The sequence below is a fragment of the Hippocampus zosterae genome, chromosome 1 (genome assembly GCF_025434085.1).
Source record: "Hippocampus zosterae strain Florida chromosome 1, ASM2543408v3, whole genome shotgun sequence".
NCBI lineage: Eukaryota > Metazoa > Chordata > Actinopteri > Syngnathiformes > Syngnathidae > Hippocampus > Hippocampus zosterae.
This window is the reverse complement of record NC_067451.1, coordinates 2,511,209-2,525,631: the sequence shown is the minus strand read 5'-3', so window position 1 is coordinate 2,525,631 and position 14,423 is coordinate 2,511,209. Positions and strand designations below refer to the sequence as shown.

The following is a 14,423-nucleotide window of genomic DNA, read 5'->3' as shown; positions in this document are numbered from 1 at the left end:
GAGAGGATGAGAAAAGATCAAATGGTTATACGGTCAACACATTAATAAATAACGGGACGAGCACCCCCCCCCCCCCCCACCACCACCTCCCACCCCTACCTGTGTCTCAGGGTCCAGAGAGAAAAGCTTTTGCCTGCCTTCGTTCCGGTTGATCTTATTGAGCTGGTCTGTCTCCCTCGCGTACTACACACAAAAAAAAAAAGGTTGAGAGACGTTTCTGGGATCCGTTTCAATGAGGATGCGTTACTAAGGCATCTCAAAAGAAAAATGGACCAACAATGTGCAAACATATGCTAACCCCACCCAACTATTTATTCGTCTATTCCGCAGACCGTCACCGGCGATCTTTTACATCAGTGATAGAAAAGCCACACAGTTGAGTGGCGTCTTTTCGGCAGCAAAGACGCCGAAAAGAAAAAAAAATTGAGCAATTCTGCCTTTGTATACACACTAAAGCAGCGCAGGATCTGTACCTTTGTGAGTTCGGGTTGCAGGTTCCTCCCCAGACCTTCTGGCGGGCTCTCACTTTTACCTTGGCTGGTGCTGTCATCATCTGATTGGATAGGGCAGTGGTGGGGGTAAGGGAGGTGGGCGGGCGGGGGGGATCAGTCATGATGGAGACTAAATCATTTCTTGTCGGGTTAAACAATGACCCGTTTACATTTCATTTTTTTCATGGTAAGTGGAAATGACGAAGCCCTGGATTTGTTTGCGTCATTGTTGGAATCTGACTTATGACACTTGAATTTGCTGACGTTGTCATAGTCCATCCATCCATTTTCCAAACCGCTTAATCCTCACTAGGGTCGCCGGGGGGGGGGGGGGGGGGGGGGGGGGTGCTGGAGCCTATCTCAGCCGTCTTCGGGCAGTAGGCGGGGGACACCCTGAATCAGTTGCCAGCCAATCGCAAGGCACACAGAGCTAACAACCATCCACGCTCACATTCACACCTAGGGACAATTTAGAGCGTCCAATCAGCCTGCCAGGCATGTTTTTGGAATGTGGGAGGAAACCGGAGCACCCGGAGAAAACCCACGCAGGCCCAAGGAGAACATGCAAACTCCACACAGGGAGGCCGGAGCTGGAATCGAACCTGGTACCTCTGCACTGTGAAGCCCACTACCAGGCCCCAGTTGTCATAGTGAATGCTTGAAATGGCTAAAAGCCAAATTGGTGGGTAATAATTGTAAACTGAAGTAGATCAATAAACTGTCTTTGGGTCTACAGTATTCTTATAATATCTTGAATACAAGCCCAGTAGGGCTTTGAACTCTACAAACTCGGGTCAAGTAGTGGAGCCCAGACTTGAAAGTAAACATGGCGAAGCTGCATGTAGCTGTTGTGCTGTACGCAAATGGAATAAGCTGCCAACAGAAATGTGTTTAAATCCAGCTTCCAAACTTCACTCCCCCCCACCCTCCCCCCTCCCCCGTGCCTCTGATTTAGCTTTTCTTAACAACTTGACATCTTTCTTTTTTCTTTTAGTTATTTTAGAAACCTACTCTTACTTTATATCCTTAGTTTTGAATGGTTTTTTTTCTAATGTGTAATATATATTCTTGAAGTCATTTTTTGTAAGCTCCTTGTTTTTCTCTGCTTCGCTTCCCAGTGTCATTAACTTATGTTTGTTAAAAACGTGGTGTTGTTTCCTTGCTTATGTGAAGCACATTGAGTTTTCTTGTGTATGAAATGTGCTATACTGTATATAAATACGGCCCGGTAGTCCAGTGGTTAGCACGTCGGCTTCACAGTACAGAGGTACCGGGTTCGATTCCAGCTCCGGCCTCCCTGTGTGGAGTTTGCATGTTCTCCCCGGGCCTGCGTGGGTTTTCTCCGGGTGCTCCGGTTTTCTCCCACATTCCAAAAACATGCGTAGCAGGCTGATTGAACGCTCTAAATTGTCCCTAGGTGTGAGTGTGAGTGTGAGTGCGAATGGTTGTTCGTTTCTGTGTGCCCTGCGATTGGCTGGCAACCGATTCAGGGTGTCCCCCGCCTACTGCCCGAAGACAGCTGGGATAGTCTCCAGCACCCCCCCGCGACCCTAGTGAGGATCAAGCGGCTCGGAAGATGAAATGAATGAATGTATATAAATAAAGCTGCTTTGCCTTGCCTATAAGAACAAAACAACAATAAATGTTTTTTGTAATACATATTAACTTACTGCCTGTGTTTGTCCCAAAAAATACATATAATAAAATTACATGGGACGAGGGCCTTGAAAAAAAATATTGCAATGTTGAGTTTAAAAAAAAAATCTAAATTGGATTATTTTTCAAAATGGCTTTCCCCTCGCCTCACCCAAGGCCCCATCCGAGGACTCGCCTCCATTCCTCCTCTCCTGGCAGGCCTCAGTACTGTTCTGCAGGGCCTGTTTGAGCGTCATCACCCACTCCTCCATCTCCGCTTCGCTGTCGGCCGCCAGAAAGTGGCTGTAGCGCTCCTGCATCTTCAGCTCAAAGCCGTTCCGACGCATTTTCGGGCTCTGAAGGAGAAGGGGAGATTTATGTACTTTGGACAAGGTAGAGGCGGGTCAGGATTCACAAACTCATATTATCGATCAACGCTGGGGGAGGCATTGGGACTTAATCCACACAGGCAGGAATAAATTACAAGATTTCCCATCGGGGCCATTAGCCTGAATGAGTCTTTTCCCATTCATCTTGTGAGTAGCTTCATCTAAGAAAAAGCTTTCTGGCAGCTGGCATGAGGAGAAGCAGATTTAAAGCCCCCCCATGTCAAATAAATAAATTTAAAAAAAAGAAAATCGAGTGGATGGTGCTGTCGTAAACTCAAAAGTGCAAATCACGCTCCGGCGACCTGAATGACATCGATGCAAGAGTCCAAGTAGATGGAGCCTTTGGTTTCCTTGCAGTGCTTCTCGTCCTTGTACGAGTTGAGGATGTAGGAACCGTCCGGGAGCTGGGACAGGTAGAAGTACCTCCTCTTGAACACCTGCAAGGACCACGGTTGGCGTGGAAGGTCTGTTGTCGTGGTGGTGATGGCGATGGCGACTCACCCTCATGGAGACAGACAGGCTGCTGTTAATGTTGGCTTTCTGAAGCCAGCCCTGCTTCATGATGCCGCCCCTCTGGGAGCACAGCGACGACGTGTCCTGACGCACACAAACACACCATATCAATGTTGTTATTTCTCGGAAATGCGCCGTCGAGGATATTTCAAAAAGAGGAATTAAAACTGTCACGAAACATAATTGAACAACTATTTTCAATGACATGAAACGGCAACGAAAATGCTTGTGACCAAGAATTAAAACCAAGTGAAACTATGTTTTGCCAGTGCTAACTAAAACTATGGTTACAGCAAAAAAATGTCCATTGTTTTTGTTAGTTAATATGACACGTGAGTTTTTGAGGTTCATTTTCAATGCATTTAGCTCGCTCTTGCTCTACATGCCGACAGAAGATATCTTGCACTCGACATGTAATATTTAAAATAAATTATAATTATTAAATAAAATGAAAACTAATAAACCTAAACTAAAACAAAGCATTTTTGAAAAAAAAATAAACCAATAACAACAGACTGCTCTAAAAATACTTCAAAATTAAGTGAATTAAAAAAAAAATAAAACAAATTTGAAAAATACTAAATTATTGGAACGCTGGCAATGATGCGGTTTCATGAAGCAACAGAGCCCACCACGCGTCCGCCTGCCCGCCCCCCTGTGACAGAGCGGCCTTTATTTTCTCCAATTTCTCCATTTGAATCCATGCGCATCCGGCCAGAAGGGGGCGGGGGCGGGGTGGGGGGTCAATAAGGGCTATTTATAGAACATTAACAGAGGCTTTCTGGTTTTACGGCCCTGTGTGATCGCATTGCTTCCCGGACTCAAGCACGCGTGATGATCGAAAGCTCGGTTACGTCAAATGAGCCCCCCCCCATGCATGCCGTACCTCATCTTTGGCATCTTCATCAACCTCGAACACGTGAGCCGCTAGCTTGTCTGCCTTGAGGCCTTTGCTACGGTAAGACAGAGAAAGAGAGAGGCAGCTTTTCACTTCGACTCCGCTGCAAACCACCACCGCGATAGTAAACGCAACTTCCCCTCCCACCTTACCTCGGTAGCATGCGGAAGTCACCAGAATAGGCCTCGTATTTGTAGTTGATGACATGCCAGTCGGTCTTGTACATGTTGATGCACTGCCAGACACACAAACAAACACGCATCTAATAACAGGAGCACACCATTGCAAGAAAATGCTGTCCTCTGACTGTGACTCACTGGGCCCGGACTAAAGTTGAGTTGTTTCTGGGGCATTGTTGGAAAAAAAAAAGGGCCTCCTTGCATTTATTGGGGGAAACCTCACCTAAACCAGCTTTAATAGCGCTTCTCCGAGCAGATGACAAGGACACGCGGATCTGTTTAACGCAGCTTGGCAGAAGTCTACTAAAAATCACACAACTTAATGTGCCTGCCGGTTTTGACTACGAAGCTTCGCTCTTGCTGCATGCTTTCCTTAAAGGGGAAGTAAAGCCCCAATTGTTACCCCCCAACCCCCCAACCCCCCATTCAGTTGTCCAGGTCAGGATGCCCCACACCACGAAAGCCTTTACGTTCATCTTTCAATCTGTTGGCCTCATGATTTTGTTGCAATTACGGACGATCGTCGAAATCGTCAACTTTGCCAAACGATAGTCTTGGTGAAATCGTCAACTTTGCCAATCGGTAGTCTTGGCTGAACTTGGTCCAGGAGACTCCCTTCCCCGACCGAGTGAGAGCCAACGTCAGCCGTTGCTTCCTTCCATTCATCTTTCAAACTGTTGGCCTCGTGATTTTGTTGCAATTACGGACGATCGTCGAAATCGTCAACTTTGCTAATCGATAGTCTTGGCTGAACTTGGAAAATGCTGTCCTCTGACTGTGACTCACTGGGCCCGGACTAAAGTTGAGTTGTTTCTGGGGCATTGTTGGAAAAAAAAGGGCCTCCTTGCACTTATTGGGGAAACCTCACCTAAACCAGCTTTAATAGCGCTTCTTCGAGCAGATGACAAGGACACGCGGATCTGTTTAACGCAGCGTGGCAGAAGTCTACTAAAAAAATGACACAACTTAAAGTGCCTGCCAGTTATGACTACGAAGCTTCGCTCATGCTGCATGCTTTCCTTAAAGGGGAAGTAAAGCCCCATTTTTTATTTCTTTATTGTTTACAATAATATGTTCTAGGCAGCCCCACAAGTCTAAACACGGCAAACTGATTAATGTTAAGCCGTAAAATCCCCCCCGTCCACTGAAAATGACATCACAGTTGCTCCCGAAGAGGTGCGCCGTGTCATTTTCAGTCGTCATGAAGTGGCAAAATGGCCGCTCCCTGAAATGGGTAAAAACAGGGTGGATTTTGCCACAAACTCACTATGAATCAGAATGACGTGGTTGAATCGGGGAGACACGTAGAACATTTTTTGGGGGGGTGTTGACTTTCACTTTCAACCCATTCTTGAAACTCAAGCAATGTTCTTCTACGTCATGATCCTTTCAACTAGCACACATTTTAGCAGTTAGCGCTGTCGTACCTTTTTGGCAAAGAGACTCTTGGCTTCCCGCTCAGCATTCTGGGGCACAGAGGGAACCACGGTCCGCCTCTGTCTGGATATTTGGGACTCCTGCGTGCACACGGTGAGAACCCCCCCCCCCCCCCCCCAAAATAAATTAAAAATCTAAAAATACTTGAGTGGAAAAGATACAAGCGTCACAAGATTGTCTCAGAGTCAGTTTTCTGAATAAATCAAAACACATGTGCTGTCTGGCTACATTGCGTTGGACCTTATTTTAGAGAAGTTTTTTTTTGGGGGGGGGGGGGGGTGAAACCTACCTCTGTTTGGTCCAATTTGGACTCCAAAACAGCAAAAAAGGAAATCATGTGTTTGTTGTTAGTATTGGAGCAAAAACTCCCCTCAATGGTAGACGCTGATTGTACTTTCCCAATTGTAGATTGTCGCTCCAAAACTTTATTATGAATGGAAATGTTCTTTTCCATAAAGAAGAGGCTCATTTCACGCAGTTCATGACATTTTTAGGAGTGTGTCAATCCAAAGTCTGGTTGAGTAAGACTGTCTTATATGTCTTTTCCCTCCCGTCACTGGTTGCCCCCCCCCCTTTTTTTGTGTCAGCCAATCGGCTCGCAGCTGCACCTCATTCAAGCGGACAGAAGAAACAAAACATCACCGAAACATCGTCGACGGGGCAGAGCAGCAGGTCTCGTTGGGGGTCGCTGTGGATCTGAGCCTTTCTCTGGAACACCACGGCCTCATAGTCCAGAGGCTCGATAAATTTGGGCTGCTCCTGGGTAGGGAGGGGAGGGTGGAGGGGGGTTCAAGTCAGACAGTTGTGTTGCGTTCTGAAGTCTACCCTGAAGTCATAATGGAAATGGAAATGTGAACACATGAAAACGGAGGCAAAGTAACACAGGATGCCATCTTATAACTTCCACTTTTTGAGTTTCCGAGAGAAGTGAGGTTCATCCTCGCTTGTCTAAGCATGTTGGGGGTCCGAGAAAATCTGTCGTGTCCTTTGCCTGTCAGCATAGCGAACGTCAATTGAAAACATATTTCCACCGTGTAGTTAGACAGCAATGATAAAAAAAAAAACTGAAATAAATAAATGCTTCCACATCTTTTCACTTTGTGAGCCCGGCCACACGTGTGCAACGTTTACAGCAAGAGTCTGCTGAGGTCGGCGCACACGCTCGGGCCCAGAAGCAGCAGTTCTCCTTCCTGTCATGTGCAACGAGCTCAACCACAGAGCCGCAAGTCACGGGCCAGCTTTGAGCAGCACCAGCGGGGCGGATCATGTTACACACAAGAAGGCGACTGCGGGAGTGGGGGCCAGGCAGTCAAAAGACTTTTCTACTTTTCTTTACCTATGTGTAAATACAGTAATAAGCAGAATATAAGAACCGGCTTATAAAGGACACACACCTAGGTCCTTGCATGGGGTTTGTGGATGATATCGGTAAGGTTTCCAGAGGTCAACATGTGCGTTCATGAGCACACCAAACAAAATTTTCACCAGCACGACAAGCCCGACAGCGGGGCAGTTAATGAGCAGCAGCAAGACAACAACAACAATAGCAGAAAAACATGAGCAAAGCATCATTTGTTGCCTCGAGTGGAGTTTTTTTTTTTTTAATCCAACCAGTCCTGGAACATTTCTGACACACTTCATACAATGAATCTCATTGTGCACGCGTACACATCGTCCGTGTCCAGTGAATAATCACGATTCTACTTAATACTGACTCTGCGATTGTTGGCCTCATTACAGAAGGGGACGATCGGGAGTACACGGGACTGACAAAGGACTTTGTGGACTGGTGCCAGCAGAATCTCCTCCAGATCAACCCTAGGAGAACTAAGGAGTTGGTTGTGGATTTCTGCAGGAAAAAGTCCTCACCAGCACCGATGAACATCCAGGGTATGGACATAGAGAGGGTGACCTCCTACAAGTACCTTGGTGTTCTTCTGAACGACAAACTGGACTGGTCTACAAACACGGACACCCTGATTAGGAAAGGACAGAGCCGACTCTTCCTACTCAGGAAACTGAGGTCTTTTGGGGTTCAGGGGTCACTCCTTAAGACGTTCTACAACTCGGTGGTGGCCTCGGCCATCCATTATGGCATTGTCTGCTGGTCAGGCAGCATCTCAGCCCGGGACAGAAAGAGACTGGAGCGACTGGTCAGGAAGGCCAGTTCTGTCCTGGGTTGCTCCCTGGACACTCTGGAGGAGGTGGGCAACAGAAGGATGCTAACTAAGCTAAAAGCTATGATGGCCAGTCCCTCCCACCCCCTCCAGCCCGCCCTGACAGCACTTGGGTAGCTCCTTCAGCCAGAGACTGTTACACCCGCGCTGCAAGAAGGAGAGATACCGACGCTCGTTCCTACCGACTGCTGTCAGGCTGATGAATAAAAAAAATAACAATCATAATAATAATAATAATTAAATGATGTGAAGGAAAATTGTAAATAGTACTGCGATTTATCCATTTTGTGTTCATATTGCATTTAATTGAAAGATGTTTGTTGTTTTTTTTCTCTTTCTTCTTTCTACATACATTCTTGCTGCTGGAGGCTGTAAATTTCCCCACTGTGGGACGAATAAAGGATATCTTATCTTATTATCTTATCTTAATACGGTAGTTGTAATGTGCATATACGGGACAAACACTGCCTTTAGTATGTTATTGTTAACTAAAACGAACACACTAACTAAAGGTAACATTGCAAGAAAATATTGAAACGGAATAAAATTAAAATGCTCTTACACAAACTAACTCAACTGCATCACACACTCACAAAAGTTAAACTAACTACAATTATAGTGAAACGTTTGTTTCGTTATATAGAAAAAGGAAGGTCAAAGAGTCTGAGATTTGCAGTTGACTTTATTACACAATACTCAGTGATGGTTTTTTTTTTTTGCACACCAAGGTCAAGTCAAAAATGGTGTTTACAATAATGCGTTCCCGCTAGTGTAAACACAGTGTTGTGATTAATATTGCATTGACGTGGATTACGAATTAAGCATCGAAATCCAGCACTTCTTATTCATCCCAAGGGGGTGACCATTTTGCGACATACTGTCGACTGGAAATGACTCACAGTTGCTCAGGGCTCAGGTAACGGCCAATCACGCCTCGGCTTGCCAAAACCTCATGAGCAAACTCAGAAAACTGTTGAAACCTGAGCAACTGCGATGTCATTTGCAGGTGACAGGAAGTGACAAAATGGCCGCCCCTTGAGATGGATAAATTAGGGGGGGGCTTTTACTACTTAAACTCATATTTCACAAACGGAAAATTAATCGGAATGCCATGCTAGTAAGGGTCAAGAGAACATATTATTATCGAGACAATTTTGGACTTGACTTCCCCTTTAAAAAACAAAAAAACAAACAAACCAAAACTAGAACTAATGCTAAAGCGAATAAAAATAAACTGACGACTGCTGTCAGGCTATTAAATAGACGGTCCTAAAAACCTGGACTCACCCCCACTCACCCATTTTTAATATGCTTATATTTGTATTTTATATTTATTTATATACTTCTCGTCTTCAACTTTCTCCCTTTCATAATTTTGCTGCTGTAAATTGGGAATTTCTCCATTGTGAAACAAATAAAGGCTTTCTCATCTTATCTTAAAATTATAAATCATAAAGTATTATAACCCCAGTTCAGACAACCAAACAAGGAGTCTAAGCATACAGCAACAGACCACAAAAATACCCTCGAGGGGCAAAAAGAGAGGACATTGCTGAACACACAGTCACAGGAAGTACATTTGAGGGAATTCCCTCCAAATCTCCAAACTGCATTCTCATGTCACATCGAAATCATCAATCCACCACCATAGGCTCTACCTTATAAAACCAGTACTACGCTCGACAAAAAGGGGCACTTTCCAGGTGATCATTGATCAGAGTAAGCAAAGCAGTGCTTTTGACACAGTGGAACCAAATCCGCGCACAACCACAGTGCTGGGTCAGCAGGGTTATTCTACGATTGCCTCAAACCACTGACCGCCTAATCCCCTCATGACTGCAGCTAGCTATGGCTGCTATTAACTCGTGAAAAAAAAACCGCTACATATGAATGAATGAGGCCATAGTGACACTGTGCTTCACTGCACCATGTGGCTGAGTCCATCAGACATGACAAGGCAAGAATGTCCTGTCCAACTGGCAGACAAAAGGAGGTGCGGGAGACTGAACGAAATTGTGTTTCCATGCACTTTATCAGTGGATGGACACTACAAAACATTTCAGTACTTTCCCCCCGTCCATTTTGATGCTACTTCAATGCAAATTTCAACTTTCGTGGAGGTACAAAAGATTGAAAAAAATTACAATAAGGGGCTGCTTCTTCGAGCGGGGATGCCTCTGTTTCTTGGCGTAATAAAGCATATTAGCTTGGGTAAAAAAAAAAGACTCTCATTGCTCACCACCGGGTCCACGGAGCTCCTCACCGCCTCAGACACGCTCTGCCGGACTTCCGCTGCCGTCCCGGGTTTGCTGAGCCTCTTGGTGAATTTCCGGACCTCAGACATAGCGATCCAAAGTGATTTCGAGATGTATACTGTATGTATATATAAATACCCACGACGCGTGTCCCGGCGGCCAGTTGTGGGACAGCCAGGCAGCGGCAGCGGTTCGACGTCGCGAGGCGGGGCGGCCGCTTCTCGTGATGCTGATGAGAGGAGGCCAAAAGGGGGAGTGGCCAAGCGGGATGCTTTCCTCGCGCTCACTTCCGGCTCCCCATACACGCACTTCTGGTTGTTGTCGCTGGAAAATCTAGCGAGACTCAAGAGATGGTTGAGAAAAAACGGCTTTTCTCACCCACGACCGGCGTGCAGCGAAAATAAAATGTCACCGGGGTTTGATTGGAATGTTTCCCTGGAGAATGCTGCCCTCTTGTGGAGGTTACTGTGCACTACATAGCATTCCGTTTCTCACGTTTGTTATTACTTTTATTAGCGGTGTTTCCCGGGGTTCCGAAGCAAGACACATACTGTTTTTGACAAAAATGTTACAGCACAACACCAAACAAAAATTTCACACGTAGTTTAAGTTTAGTGAAATTGGGGCATGTCCTGTTGAATAAAGCTATCATTTCGTTTTATGTATGGCAGAAGGCGGAAACAGGTCGATGGGACTTTCTGCTATTTCGTGCAAAAACATTTTATTGTTGGATGTCTCCATGTGTGGCTGCAAATAATGCATATTTGGAGTAAATGAATAATTTTTCGAGCAATTCATTGAAATTGGGCTTTCCACAATCAGAACGTTAAAGACGATCACCAAGTTAAAAATAAATAAACGATCACCGATCAGAATAGCGCACCAACCCATTTATACAACTTGTTTATTTACTGTAGTCGACCCCTGCTATTCGGTGAGGTGGGATAAGACTATGCCACGAACATCTGAAATTTGCATAAAAAGGAGACGCAGCGAAATTAATTGGCAACATTTTCAAATAAGCCCCAAAAATTATCCTAAAAAAAACCGCCCTCCACCACTAAATGCTACAAGTTTTAAAATATTGCAAAAATATCCAACCATATATGCGCAGAAACCTTGGATTATTACGGATAGCATCACTTCATTCTTGGGGTGAACGAGAACGTGTTTGCTGTCATATCTTGTTTTTCAGATCCAATCAATGACATCATTGATTGATGGGCAAACGATGCCAATCACTGATTTTGCACAAAAAGCAAAATTTCTGCCAATCCGATCAGAGTCTGGTCAAGTCTAATTGAAATTGGATGATCTCGCACTAATGTGTAGTATACCTGGACCATAATACATCAAATTTAAAGGCAATGTACTCTTGTTTCATGTTTATTCATTCAGTACATGATGGGAACACAAGGAAAGTATACAGTAAGTAAATCCATGAACAAATATTACAAAGATTGAATCCAATGCTGTACAAATATATTCAAAACATTCTGAGGGGGTTTTGATCACATTGAGTGTTTGCTAACCCCATTTCAGGTAGGATCATCACTTGGCATTGTACTTGGTAAATTCCTTCTGAGCCCATTTTTTTATTTCAATTTTCTCTCGTAATTCCCCATACTCTGCAGCCAGAGCCTCAAATTCCTTGCCCAAGATCTGAAAGGAAGACAAAGTTGACTCTAAAACCTGTTTCTCCGCCTGGCAGTCTGCCAGCTCCAACTCCAGGGTTTTTCTGTAATTCAGGCATAAGAAGAAAACAAATGAACCACATGTTTTTCAAAAGCAGGCTGTAATGTTCAAAATTCTATTTCCCAAAAGTCTTTTTGCCTTATTTCTTTGTGGGCGGAAATCGACTCAGTTGTGTAGGTTTCCAGCTGAATTGCAACCATTTCAGCCCTAAAAATTATGAAGGAATAATCAGATAAATTATTTATTCATTTTTAAACTGAAAACACAGGCCAACCCATTAGGAGATGGAGATTCGACCGCTTACATGATTTTTTGCAAAATTAATTCGCATTTGCCTTCAAAGTAGTCCAACTTCTTCCTGTCCAAATCAGGCTGGATTTTCAAGCGGTTCTCCAGGATGAAAGACTGAAGAAGCTTGACACAATTTGTCATCTCCTGCAGGGTGGAAATACCAGTTTGAAATACCAACCTATGCACTTTTTCAAACTATTTGCAACGAATGAGTTTCTGTAATGAATACAAAATGTCCTGAATGCATCTTACAGAAAGGTATAGTTGTGTCTGCCTTTGGAGGAGCGCTCTCTTTTCCCAGGAGCTTTCCTTCAGACACTCAACTTTTTTTTTGTCTTCATCCAGTTGCGCAGAGAGATGAGACAACTGACTGCTCTTCAGAGAGTCACTCTGTCTCTCTAAGCAAAAATAATAACACAATGAAATTCAACACTCTTAACACATACACAAGTAGCTATCATCATATGATTCATTTATGTGTGAAAAAGGAAGCACACCCCATTCAGGTCGATAGTAGGAGAGGAAACTAAAACATTTGGTCTTGAGGTGTTTCTCCAGCTCTTCGGGTAAAATCTGCTTCATTCTTTGTATATTCTGCAAATTACAAGCAACATTGGCACAATCCACACATTACTAAAGTGTGTTTTGATCACATACTTTCTCAGAAGGCATGAGCGCCATGACATCTTGCGGGGTCAAACCCAGAATGGAAGGCCGGTCCTTATTGGTGGTGTTGCTAGGATCCAGCTTTCTTGCACACTGGGTCACAAGAAGGCACTTCTCCATTGTCTCGTAAAGCTGAGAACATGTGAAAAAGGAGACATGTTAACTACACAGAAGATACCTGTTGTAACTGACTCATAGATGTTTGTTCAAGTCTGGAACGTATGTTGGTTCTGTACTATACCATGCTCTCGTCAGGCGATACAGTAGCATGATGCTTCCTGACCCTGTAGTCTTGGCTCATCTCCTGCAGAGCTCTGTGAAGGCTCTCGGACTGCAGCCAGACTCGCCGCTGGCTCAGCAGTTCCTGCTCAGCCTGAAGAAAATAGGAACAAATACTGAGGAGAACATAACAAACTTATACTTGACAGGGACAAAAACATGTTGCAGATGGAGTTTACTCTATGAATGCCTGTTTATACCTTCTCCAGATCCGTTTTCAGTGGGCGAGTCAGTCCAGTTTTATCCACATGATGTGCCAGACTGGTCATGAGTTTATAAAATTGGGGGTTCTGGCTCAGGTCCTCCTCTGTCATGTCACAAAGTGGAAAAGAGGCCAAAACTGCGGGGAAGTCCAACGACATACAGTTACTAACATCTTGTTAGCAAGCGCGAGTGCATTTGATCACACTGGCAAACCAACTAAACAACACGAGTCTGTTTTCTCACCCTGTTTGTAGACATTGTCATCGTTACCAAACGCCAATCCGCCAGCGACCACCGATTCATCACCCATTTTTGGCTGAAATTTGCTTATTTTTCTCCTGTCTTACCGGGAGGGAGACAACTTCCTGATTCAAGCAGCGCGCCTGAGAAAGGCCTTCTGATTGGCCAAATAGAGACACGAGGTAACAAACGCTTTGGGACGCTGCTTATTTCTCGCGAGAAGACGGGAGAATACAAAATCGACGCGTGTGAAGTGTTTTTTCAGTTCGTGTGACGTCGCAAAATATGCATGGAAGAGGACTTTACATTAAAACAACTAAACAAAAATAAAGAGGACTTTCAATTGCCTAAATTGCTTCAAATTATTTCATTATTTTCATTTGCAATATGTTTATGTGTTTTCCTTCTTTATTCTTTTTGTATCATACAGAGGAGTAGCATTCGAATTTTTATACTACAGTTATTAATAAATGGGTATTCTATTCTATTCTATTCTAACTACGGTTAGAACTTACAGTTCTTCAAATATCTTACACTCTGCACACTCTGCTGTGCAAATCCTCAGCCCAAGTGCACATGAGCTCCACAGTATCAATGAGGTCTTCCCCCTCATGTGTGAGCTTCTCCAATCAGTCCTGGTCTATACCTGGTCTGCTTGTTGCTTCACTTATGGTGCTGTGTGTAACTGTACCTTACCCAATCAACATGTTTGAGTCCATTTTTAGTGGCCCTAAATGGCTTACGGACAATAGGATAAGAAATGGCACATGCAAACTGAATTTAAAAATATTTTTTTAATTTTCATAATACATTATCAGTGCTCCTGGACCCCCAGAATCACTGATGAAAAATTGTGGGCCCGTTCACTATTTCAGTTGCCTGTCCCTGGCTGAGTGTGCAAAAATTGATCAACATATTCAAATAGCTATACTGTACTGTAATGAAATACAGCAAGTGATTTGATGAATTGTGAATTCTTGTTCAGCAGTTTTATGCCGCCCTTGAATGGTAATTTTTATGCAAGAAATGCCTTTGTAAAAAAAAAGGTTTGAGTTTTGCCTGGCCCTCCTGGCT

General features: G+C 44.2%; 2 protein-coding genes and 1 long non-coding RNA gene across 4 annotated transcripts in view; 1 reads left to right on the top strand and 2 right to left on the bottom strand.

The window, feature by feature from the left end:
* dock11 (dedicator of cytokinesis 11) overlaps positions 1–10,275 on the bottom strand; it is a 31,290-nt gene extending 21,015 nt beyond the window's left edge. For both annotated transcript variants that reach the window (XM_052067843.1, XM_052067850.1), the window contains exons 1-10: positions 9,959–10,275; positions 6,185–6,301; positions 5,533–5,622; positions 4,079–4,161; positions 3,915–3,981; positions 3,017–3,112; positions 2,818–2,952; positions 2,299–2,482; positions 474–553; positions 100–183 (exon numbers count right to left, since the gene is read on the bottom strand). In XM_052067843.1, coding sequence (XP_051923803.1) covers positions 100–183; positions 474–553; positions 2,299–2,482; positions 2,818–2,952; positions 3,017–3,112; positions 3,915–3,981; positions 4,079–4,161; positions 5,533–5,622; positions 6,185–6,301; positions 9,959–10,063 — 1,041 coding nt within the window. In that variant the 5' untranslated portion in view covers positions 10,064–10,275. The remainder of the gene's footprint in view (positions 1–99; positions 184–473; positions 554–2,298; positions 2,483–2,817; positions 2,953–3,016; positions 3,113–3,914; positions 3,982–4,078; positions 4,162–5,532; positions 5,623–6,184; positions 6,302–9,958) is intronic.
* The window catches only part of LOC127602482 (uncharacterized), a 250,228-nt gene that overhangs the window by 15,365 nt on the left and 220,440 nt on the right, over positions 1–14,423 (top strand). The window lies entirely within an intron of this gene.
* On the bottom strand, positions 11,345–13,520 carry haus4 (HAUS augmin-like complex, subunit 4). Its single transcript, XM_052068160.1, has 9 exons — positions 13,353–13,520; positions 13,106–13,245; positions 12,868–12,999; positions 12,618–12,758; positions 12,458–12,554; positions 12,213–12,358; positions 11,974–12,104; positions 11,808–11,876; positions 11,345–11,712 (listed from the first exon to the last, which is right to left on the bottom strand). Exons 1-9 carry the CDS (start codon positions 13,417–13,419, stop codon positions 11,526–11,528), a joined length of 1,110 nt encoding a protein of 369 aa, XP_051924120.1. The 5' UTR covers positions 13,420–13,520; the 3' UTR covers positions 11,345–11,525.